General features: G+C 52.8%; 1 protein-coding gene across 3 annotated transcripts; it reads right to left on the reverse strand.

Moving 5' to 3' along the window:
- Window positions 1-1,092: 1,092 nt before the first annotated feature.
- On the reverse strand, window positions 1,093-10,294 carry PIGT (phosphatidylinositol glycan anchor biosynthesis class T). 3 transcript variants are annotated; one of them, XM_027070202.2, is made up of 12 exons: window positions 10,058-10,294; window positions 9,333-9,510; window positions 7,402-7,529; window positions 6,969-7,099; window positions 6,718-6,804; window positions 6,115-6,202; window positions 5,906-6,003; window positions 5,650-5,815; window positions 4,545-4,745; window positions 2,662-2,827; window positions 2,471-2,554; window positions 1,093-1,758 (listed from the first exon to the last, which is right to left on the reverse strand). In XM_027070202.2, the coding sequence occupies exons 1-12, from the start codon at window positions 10,242-10,244 to the stop codon at window positions 1,506-1,508; spliced, it is 1,767 nt and encodes a 588-aa protein (XP_026926003.2). In that variant the 5' UTR covers window positions 10,245-10,294; the 3' UTR covers window positions 1,093-1,505. The 3 variants fall into 3 exon arrangements, with proteins under 3 accessions (XP_026926003.2, XP_014920970.3, XP_053055871.1); XM_015065484.3 differs by having other exon boundaries at window positions 6,969-7,069; window positions 10,058-10,291; XM_053199896.1 differs by lacking the exons at window positions 7,402-7,529; window positions 9,333-9,510 and having other exon boundaries at window positions 6,969-7,069.
- Window positions 10,295-11,023: the final 729 nt, after the last annotated feature.

An 11,023-nucleotide genomic window follows, 5' to 3' on the forward strand; every position in this document is an offset into this window, starting at 1 on the left:
ACTATTGTGCTAAAGACCCAGCACTCATACTTGTGGGGTTTCTAGGTGCCCCTCGCTCTTCCCCTCCCTACCCTTGAACCCCAGATCCCAGGCCAGAACAGCCTATACCCATTCATACATACGCTGATGGAACACTTTCATGTCCCGAGCTGGATCAGGTCCAGACAGAAGACAGCCCCTGTGGCCCCAGGGACCTTAGGAGTTTAATGGACGTTTAAGAAAAAGAACAGCCGGGATGATAAGGAACCTGTGAAAGTAAGTCCAAAGAGCTCTGGGAGCGGAGGGAAGGGGCACCTACAGCAGTCTGGTGTGTCAGGGAAGACTTCCTGGAGGAAGCAACATCTCTCTGGTTTTGTAAGAGTGAACCAGGCAGTAGAGGAGAGTGTGTGGTTGGAGGAACAGGGCATTCTAACGCTAGGATTGAGAGCTGGGGAAGGGACAGGCAGACTGCAAATACGGATACAACTAATGCCAAATGTGCCAGAGGCAGACACAGAAGACTGGGGCGGGGGAGTCTGCCTAAGGATCTGCTACAGGAACCCAGGGCTGTAGGGCCAGAAGGGGAGGTGGGCAGGGGCAGGCCTCCATCCGATGGGTCTGGCTCCAAAGCCTGTGGGAGGTCTAAGGACCACCCACAACACGTGCTCGTGAAGAGCCTGACAGAAATGCAAAGGCAGGGTGGGCTACACTCAGGCCAACTGAATCCACAGGGTCTGGACCCCAGGAAGCTGCATTATTTTCACAAGCATCTCAAGTGATTCTAATGCACAACATGGTTAGAAAACCAACACACAGGACTCTTCTGCCTCTCCAGCCCTACCCCTGGTGATCGGGGACTGGTTCTCGGGGCCCCTGGAAGGTGGAGGATGATTCACGGTCATGGTCATGGATATGCTTATATAAACACTCCTGGCCAAACCCAGGGAGTTCTGGGAATCACCAATGAGGGCACCAGGGAAGCCAAAGAAGGAATTTTCAGCAGGTGAAGGAACTTTGTCAGGGTTTGGGGGAAAGTGTAGAAGTCTTAGGCAGGCGCCCAGCAAAAGGCCCTAGACCCCTCTTCCCGGGCCTCAAGAACAGGAGGCCAAGAACTAAGAAAGTCACTTTTTATTCCACAACTAGCCAATTCCAGCTACCACACAGTGATACAAGTTCTTCAACGTGCCCCATTATCTAGGTCGGTACTGTCCTAGAACTTTCTGCAATGATGGAAATGTTTGTCTGCACTCTCCAATACAGTAGCCACTAACCACTTCTGGTTACTGAGCACTTGAAACGTGGCCAGTACAGCAGAGAAAATGAATTTTTAATTTAAATTAAATTCAAATGTCACATCTGGCTTGTGGCTACTGAACCAGACAACACACTCCAGGGCTCGGCCTCGTCCAGGGGCGGTTTGGTTCGAAAGCCAACTCTGTAGGGAACACGTGGCAGAAAGAGCCCTGGGAGTCACCACCGCCCCTCCCCAGAGGTTCATAGCAGCCCCGCCGTGAAGAGGGCAAACCTCAGAGCGGCGGCACGCCACGGGCACGCCGGATAAGGTTAGCCAGCCGCTTGGCCAGGCCGCCCGTGCTGGGCTCCTCAATGTGGAAGGTTCGGGTGAGGAGATTGTAGAAGGAGCCATAGCACACGGCCACCACCGTGCACGTGAGGCAGATGACGTTGTAGGGCATGCTGAAGTCCGGCGTGGGCAGGTTCACCAGCAGCGGCTCCGTGTAGAGGCGCACAAAGTAGCTAGAGCTATCGGAGACCGGGTACCTGGAGGTTGGGAAGGAAAGGTGAGGCAGGACGAGGCTACCCCAACCCGCCCCACCCTGCCCCACCCCGTCCCCACTCTTGGCTGCACTGGGTCCAAGCGCAGCGGCGAGGGTTTGCAAAGCTTTCTTAGCCTCAAAACCTTTTTGACAAAGACATCTCGGATCAACACAGAAACATGTAAGACAGCACAGAAACCTGTTCAAAGGAGAGCTGCCTTGTGCTGACGTGAGGAAAGGGGCCCGGCCTTCTCTGGGCTGCCTCTTCCTTAGCCTCTGGTCTCAGCCTCGAGGCTGTCTCCTCAGAGAAGTCCTCCTGGATAACCCACTGAAATACTCCCCAGCACCACCCGTGACCCCATCACTCTAGACCAGAATCTCCCCTCCAGCCTCTTGACATGAGCAGGGCAGGGGCAAGGCTGCGTTGTGTCCTGCCGTATGCCCGGGGCTCTCTGAAGCACCTGGCATTTGATAAGCACTCGATGAAATATTCGTTAAGAGAATCAATGAGTAAGCGCAGGCTAGAACTACAGCTCTCCTCATCTCTTTATTCTTCTGGAAGCACTTCAGAATCATTTCACAGAGCAGAACAAATATTATAGACCACTAGGATTTTTATTGGGATTGAGTTAACTCTGCACATTGCTTTGGCCAGCAGAAACCTGATCGTCCGTGTGGATGCCCGCCCCAAAGCAGGCGGCTGAGGTCATACTTACAGGGACTTGAACAGGGGGCTCTCTTCCCAGTCCATGGGCTTGGCTGCCACCGTGCTGGGCACGAGGGCACTGATGACAGATGGGCTGTGGAGAGGCAGACAGGCCTTCCGTGGGTGGGTCTCCCCCACCAGGGGCAAAGCAGCACAGCGGGGGGTCAGGCGGCTACGGGGCAGTACGTGAGGGGAGCCCACCTGACGTAGAAGCCGTGGTTGGGGTCCGGGGTATACTCGGTCCACTTGAGCAGCGCCCGCTCAAACTGAATGGACACCTTGGTGGCCGAGTTGGCCGGCAGCTGAATCAGCATCTCCAGGAGGTGCGGCTGCAACCGGTCCTGCGCAGGCTGGTAGTGGACGTAACCTGGGGACAGGCAAGGGTCACCCACACCTCTCTCCTGGGGTCAGACTACCTGCACCCTCGCCCCTACCTATCAAGGTCTTAGGCTCTGGATCGCAGAAGCCAGGCAGGCTCAGGGAGGGGAGCAGGGTCCTAGAAAAGGGGAAAGATGTTTCCAGGGCAGCTGTCCCGAGACACGTTCAATCTAGTTAATCCTCCCATCGCTAAAACCGGGGCGCCAGGCATCAGATGCCTGATGTGATGCAACAGGAAGTTCACAGAACCGGAAGTTTCCTGACCAAAATGTGGAACCCGAATCTAATCAAGTTTCTATATCTAACCACCAGCAACCAAGAAACGTAAGGGAGGGAGGAACATGTTAAACACAGGCACGAGGACAGATTCGGAATGTAGAACTTTCCATATAACAAATGACCGAGTTTCTCTGAAAAACAGACCTGGGGGGAAAAAAGTGGGAACTGTTATAGATTAAGAGAGACTTAGGAGCAAACACCCCAATGCAAGACGTTAATAATGGGGAAACTGAGGGCGGGAGGAGACGGAGTACATGGGAACTCTGTGCTTTCTGCTCAGTTTTTCTCTCAACCTAAAATTGCTCTAAGAAAATAAAGCCTATGAATTAAAAAGAGAGAAACTTGAGAGCTTATCAAGCAAATGCAATGTGAGGACCCTGTTTCGATTCTCACCCAAAAAAACAATTATAAAGTGTTATTTTTAAGACCACTGGGGGAAACGAGAGTGCCAAGAATGGGTGGTATTCTTTTAGAAGCCCTTTACCTGTTAGAGACATAGACTAAAGCATGGTGGCTATGGTGTCTAGGATCTGTTTTAAGATACTCCAGCAGAAACGCAACAAGATTGAGAAACGGAGTAAGGGCAGAGATCACAAACGAGGGGATCTGGAGGCCGCTGGCGCTTGTGACAGGCACAGGGCAGCGTGACACGCTGTGCGTTTGACACTTTCCAGAGCGAAAGGTTAAAAAACAAAACAGAAAAGTCCACAAAATACACGCGTGGGATGTCTGAAGGAGAGATTCTGAAGGTGATACAAACAGTGGTGCGAAAGAGAAGTACAACCACCCCAGGTTGAAAAATGAGGCAACAGCAAGTGTTGAGACACGTTAAGTCTGGGTGTTCGGGATGTGCCAGAACCTCTGCCTGAGAAGTCCTCTGTTAGGTCTCCCTCCAGTCCAAACGACAAGCGCCCCAGTGCCATGCCTGCCACCTAGCGGAAAGCAGGCGGTAAATATTGACTCCTCTTCAACACAGAAAATACACATACATTTTTGAAACTACAGCTCTTTACCCCTCCCAAGGAGACAAAAACCGTCTACGCCAGCTTTATCGTTTTTTGTTTCTACACTGTTTCTCCTGCTGCTAACCTGTTCTCTACTGCAAGCCCATGAATCAGCACAAAAGGACATGCCCAGGGCCCCAAGGAAGGAGGAGCAAGTAAGTGAAAACGATGAGGAAATCACTGCCCTCGTAAAGCCCTGTTAAGAATCAGTAGTACCACGTGTTGAAATTATTTGTCTTGTAGAAATTACTTCCACAACTGGCACCGTGAGGCTACCCTGTCCATGTTTCAAACCCTTCTGGACTTTGTGCCGGTGCAGTGTCTCTGAGACACTTGAGGAATGACCTGGAGACATGAGGGTTTGGGGGACCCGGGGGGACAGCAAGCTGGGGAGGGGGGCCCGGTCCAGGACTCGGCTCTCACTCGGTTTGTTGTCCTTGCCCTTGGAAGTGATGGTGAGGGTGTGCACATACAGCCGCAGGTGCCAGGGCACGGTGTCCAGCAGCAGCACGGGGAAGGCCCGGTGTGGGTGCGTGTTGTACAGCAGCGTGTTCAGCTTCCCGTTCTGCAGCCCGTAGCCGCTCACGTACCGCTGGGCATGCAGGAAGGGCACCAGAGGGGCCTCTGCACAGAGAAGTTCATGGTTAAGAGCCCCTAAAGGCAAGGGTCGCTCCTCACGCCCACTCCCCTGACCTCGTTCAGACTCTCCGAGCCAGGAGGCAGTGGGGAAGAGCTTTTCCATCAGAACTGGGAAACTTGCATTCTGGAATTATCCGCGTCTTCCCCGGCCCACAGCATGACAGAATTACTATAACTTCCTAAGCACTTGTATGTGCCAAGCTCCGTGCCCCCTCCAACCCAAACCAGTTGCCCTTGTGACAGTCCGCACTTTTCCTTGGTAACACTGAATGCAATCACAATTAATTAATTGCCTCAGGTCTGCCTCGATCAACAGACATAATGTTTCTCAAATGCAGGGTTATCTTAGGTCTTCAAAAAATATTTGCTGATTGAATGAACGAACTCTGTGTTTTACATTAATTACGTCATCTACTCTGCTGGGTAATTATGACCCCATTTTCCAGATGAGACAGTAAGGTTAGGAAACTGCCCAAGGTCACAGAGCTTAGAAGATGGAGTTAGATCAGAACAGCGACTCAAGGGGAGTCTAGGTGGCTCAGTCGGTTAAATCTCCGACTTTGGCTCAAGTCATGATCTCGCAGTTTTTGAGTTAGAGCCCCACATCAGGCTCTGTGCTGACAACTCAGTGCCTGGAGCTTGCTTCAGATTCTGTGTCTCTCTCTCTCTCTGCCCCTACCCCACTTGCACTTTGTCTCTCTCTGTCCCTCTCTCTCTCAAAAATGAATAAACATTAAAAAAAAAATAAAACAAAAAACAAACACAGCGACTTGGGACCTGGGTCTAAATACAAGCTTCATTCATATCCATGGTGAAAGGAAGGACTAGGAGTCTCCCCCAGAGATGAAACCTCTGTAGCCCACTGTGCCAGCGGCCCGTCCGCACCCACCGCTCTCTGGGGGGCTCTTCCACTTGAGCTGGAGGTTGAGGTTACGAGAGTTGTTGATCACAGCCGTGTCCAGCAAGTCGTAGACGGCGTAGGTCTTCCGGGCACCGAGGATGACGTCCTGGTAGGTGGTGGTTGGGGGAGGGGTCACCTCCAACGTCTCATTGTCCTGGGGGCACAAGGGCAGGGCTGAGAAGAGAGCAGAGGCGCAGGCCGGCCTTGGGTGAAGGGGGACGGTTGTGACTGGAAACATCGGTACCTGGTTATAGCTGGTGATGTCCACATAGACTCGGCTCTCTGAAGCCAGGGGGCAGGGCTCCGTCAGGGTTCGGGAGAACATCCGAAAGAGGGACCAATCTGAGGGGCAGATGGCAGGGTTCAGCGGGGGCTGGGGACAGGCCTTGTTTGCACAGACAGGGCAGGACCAGTGATGGTGAGGGGCGATAATGAGTTGCCAGGGCAGCCTACCTTTCTTCCCCTGTCCTGTGACGAAGACATCAAACACAACAGAAAGGGTCTGCCTCAGCTCCCAGGAGATGCTGGTACAGCGTGCATTCTACAACAAGGGCCAGACAGCGGCCGTGAGGACGCATCACTCCCCGCCCCCTACCACACACACAGCCTCGGGGACTCCCACCCGGACTCAATTCCTTGTCTAGTATGTATCTTCCCACCCATCGGTTTCCTACTGTTCACTACTGAGCACTTGACTCTGTGCCAGCGGCGTTATGCACCAGGCGAATGAACCATCACCAACACCCGTAGGAACTGATCCTACTATTGTTCTCATTGGACAGAGGAGGAAACCAGGCTCAGGGAAATGAAATGATCTGTCCAAGGTCATGCCCAGAGTGACTGGGCTGGCAGCTGCACACACAGCTATTGTTCTTAACCACCTGCCAGGCAACCGCTCAGTTTCCTTGGTGTGTGGCCAAATGCCCCAAATAATCAGCATCACGGCTAGCACTTACTACTGGCTCAGCCCGTGACAGACACTAGGCTACGTGCTTTACCTGCACGTTCCCTCAGGGGCCCTGGATGGCACCCCCACTGCCATTCCCCATGACTTACCCTGCAAACAGGACGGATATGCACTGCCTGGGAGTGGTAGCTGGTGTGGAACAAGCGGTCAGCCTTGAGCAGCACAGACAGGCCTGCCTGGAGGGAAGCAGGAAGAAGGGACAGGTCAGTGCCCTGCATGGTGAGACACCTGCTCCGAACACCGCCTGGGGGGGGGGGGGGGCAGGCAGAGGAGGGGCACGCGCGCCAGCCCTGACCGCTCTCCAGGGCTCCCACGCACATTCAGGGCGCTCCGGCCTCACCTTGGAGCTGCAGGGCAAGAGCTTCTTCCATGGGGTGAGGTTCTCTGTGCAGACAACCTCTCGCGGTAGCACAGCGTAGCGCAGGAAATTGTGATCAGTGCCTGAGGGAGACTCAAGCTGTCTGGGGTGGGCTTTGGGGCCCAACTCTTCAGGACCCATACTCCAAAGTTGGGGTGACCCCCCTCCTGCTCGCCATGCAATTCTCCAGCACCACCGCCCTAACAGTCTCTGCTGGGGATGGGATCCCTCCTCTCCTCGGGAGAAGAAGGCAAGGCAGAGACAGCACGGCCTCGGGAAGCCTTCCTCCCGGGCCTGCACACCCAGGGGATTTATGACCCAGCCCAGCTGAGGAAGGAGGAAGCTGAGGAGAAAGGAGGCAGAGGTTCAGGCAAGAGGTACCAGAAAGAAGCAAAGGGCCACGGGGCTATCTCACCATTGGCCAGTCCCAGGGGTTTGAAGGAGGCAGTGGGAGTGATCGTGTTGGTGGAGTCAATGAAGTTCAGAGAGGCGCAGAAGATACCCGAGAGCACGTTACTGAGCTCCTTCCAAGATTTATCCACGCTGGATGGAGACACAAACCCACTCACTGTCACGGGGCTGCCTCTGCTCCCTCCGTCCAAGCCTGCACTTGGCTGCCAAATCATTAGACTGACTAGCTCCCGGAGCTGCCAGGGCCCAGGTGCCCTGCTCAGCCACCTCCTGGGTCTCGCCCTACCCACCTCTTCTTCCTCACTCTGGACATCCCTGCATCCCCACAGGTCTCTGTTCAGGTGATTCCTCCTCCTGCCTGGGAATGCCCTACTCACCCCTCTCTGCCCACCATCAAAGAAGCCCCCTCCTCCAGGAAGGCTCTCCTGCCCTCCTCAACCACAGCCTCCTCCTGTGCTGTGATCGTTCTGACCATATGGGCCTCTCACAAGGTCCCTCCTGGGACATGGCTAGGTGGTGGCAGCATCTTGTTTTAAGCATCTTTTCTCCTCAACTAGGCTATGAGCAACCAGGGGACAAGGAGCAAGTCTGGGTCACCTACCTATGTTCCACAATACCATGTAAAGTGCCCCACATCTTCAGAGGCTGAGATCATCCCAATGAACCACCTGAGGTGTGCCCAGCTGGGCAAAACTACATATTTCCCTGTGAATGCCCTGGGCATGAAAGTAAGTCCTGGTTCCACCCTCAGAGTGGGAAGCCCTACATCTATAAAGGCTCACTGAACAAGGGGAAACAACCATTCTAGGACCCTACAAAAACATCAAATTAAATCAGAAAGAGAAATATCACAACGGACTTGGTCTCTATATTCATAACAGAAAGCATAAAACCAAAATTCTCAACATCAGCTCCACATTACAGGCAATTATGAGCTGAGGGGAGACAGTGACAGCAAAGCAGATGGCAAGAAGGCAAAGGAGCCAGAGTTCAGGCAAGAGAGAAAGGGTTGGCAGATCTGGAAATCACCGCTTGCTCCTTAGCTGATACCACCTCAGTGTTGTCCTGGGGTTTTTCAATAATCCTCTGCTCAGAGTTTTCCAATCGCCCCAATCCTGAAGCCTCAAATAAAGACTGCAAACTTGGAATCCTGAAAGCTCTACCCAAGCCATAATCCGGTTTCACTTGGTGTGCACAATATTGGCCCACACAGCATTTCTTAAATTTTGAAATTACCGATATTTAAATTTGCCAATGTGCACACTAAAATCCAGATTTCTGGCATCTCTGGCAAATGAGGGTATCTGACAACAGTAGGCAACAATGTTCCCACGTGGCGACAATCTACTGAGGCTGAGTGGCAGCTGTCCTCTCAAGCTCTCTAGCCACAGTCCCTACCCCTCTCCATTATTCCCCCCTTTTTAAATCATACTTGTGCTACTGATTTCTCACAGTGGAATTAAGAGGAAATTGTGATACAACAGCAGTACCTAAACCTGTCCCTCTCCCAAACAGAAGCTATTCCTCTAACATGCAGATCTGGGGTCTCGTAGGCCAATTCTAGCCCACAGATGTTTTGTTTGGCCCTCCTGGTGTGATGATGATGGGGGTAGTGAATGTCTTTTAAAAGGTTATCCAGTTTGCCACAGTCTTCTACTGTCTTACATCTAAGTAAGCTTCAATTCTTTGTTACCTGCCTCTGCAGATACATGCATGTGCTACCCTGTGGAAATATTAAGGGAAGTAAAAAAACCACCAAAGTAAAGAATGCCACTTAGTGGTAATATCATTTCTTACTTCTGATGCCAGTTTCACCCCCCACAGAATTGCTGTCCACTGGAACTGCTGCCCCCCAAGAGCAGTGGCAGGATGACAATACCCGTGGCTGCTACGTCCCCTCTATGGCCTGCAACAGTCCTCAAGGTGGGCACTCACTCAGTGACGGTGTCTTGGAACCAGACCCAGAGCTCTGCACCTGATGGGGCCTGCAGGAAAGGTGGCCCCCAGTATCGAGTCCTCCAAAAGCCTTGCGTGAATGACAAGTGCAGCTCTCGTAGAGAATATTTGGAGATCAACTGCCCCAGGGCCTTGGGAAATAGCCTATAATGAGATACTGGAAAGGGGGAGCAAGTGAGTGATGATCCTGGAGGACAGGTTCTCAGCCACCCCAAAGAAGCAACAGAACCCAGGCACTGGGGCCAGAGACATCCGAATGCCATACCAAACTGTCATTTACTAGTGATGTGATCTTGACCAAGTGCCCTTACCTCTCTACATCTCCAACATCTCACAATCGCTCACAGAACTTAGCACTGCGCCTAGCACCCAGGATAAACAGTAACCGCCAATAGCATCATCGTCAGTTTTGTCGACGCAGCGTTCTAACTACAGGGTTATAGAGTGGCAGCCTGGGCCTGCGGAAAGAGCACCTGAACTAGTAGTCAGGAGGAGTCACTGCCCCTCTCCGGGCCTCAGTTTCACCACCGGTATAACGGGGTTCTTCAATAACTCTCCCATCTTTCCCCAAAGAGCTAGTTTGTCGGGGCCCGAGTCCAGGGCCCAGAAACCCTTCCCGGGAACCAAGCCCCGCCTCCCAAAGCTTGTCTCTACCCACCGTCCCAGCAAGTGCCACAGACACCTTTCCAGTCTCACCCTCTCACCTTCTTCCCGCTGCAGCTCCGAATCCCAGCGCGTGCGGAACTGGAACGTGGCGGCTACGTCCCCAGAAGGCAGCGGGGTGATAACGAGCTCCTCCCTCAGGCTGTCGCGTGGGGGCTCTGCATGGCCCCTGCCCACCGGACCCAGGAGCAGCAGCACGAGCAGGACAAGCGGCAAGGCCGCCGCCATGCCTGCGGCTGCTTCCGCCTCCAAGCGGCGCCCGCCCCCACGAAAGACCGGTCTCCAATAGGAAGAGCGTCTGAGAAAGGACTTCCGGTGCCGTCCCCGAAACCGGGGTGAGATTACCAGAGAGACGGGCTAGCTAGGTCCTTCGTGGCTGGTTCGTCTAGGGGCGCTCCGTAGGGCACGAAGGGCGGTGGACGTTTGGCCTGACGGGGGTGGGATGGGGGGCTGAATGGATGACTCCCTACTTTGCGGTATTCCTACCCATTAGAATTTGCTTAATAATACCGAGTGTCGCCACTGCCGCTGTGCCTATGTGATGATAGTTGAGGAAACAGGCTGAAAAGGTTACTTTTGCTAGGTCACGTGACAGGTCTCGTGCTTCTGGTGTCTCCATTTGCTCAGTCCTAAACCTGATGCAGAGCTTTTCCTGTAAAACCCCCGAATAACTGTCCCCTTTATTATGAAAAATGTCAAACATACAGCATAATTTAAAGAATGAACGCCTGTTAATGAACGTGTATTTCCCCATCACCTAGACTCCACCACTGACATTTTACTATACTTGCTTTATCACGTATTGGTCTGTAAATCCCTCAATTCTTATGTTTTGGTACATTTCAAGGTAAATTGCAGACATAAGTACACTTCTCCCCCCTAAATATTTCAGCATGCATGTCATTAAATAAAGGTTAATATTTGTTGATATTTTTCTTTTGGTGTAAAATTTACGTACAATGAAATGCACAATCCAAGTGCACATTCACTGAGTCTGACAAGAGCAT

The sequence above is a fragment of the Acinonyx jubatus genome, chromosome A3 (genome assembly GCF_027475565.1).
Source record: "Acinonyx jubatus isolate Ajub_Pintada_27869175 chromosome A3, VMU_Ajub_asm_v1.0, whole genome shotgun sequence".
Classification (NCBI taxonomy): domain Eukaryota; kingdom Metazoa; phylum Chordata; class Mammalia; order Carnivora; family Felidae; genus Acinonyx; species Acinonyx jubatus.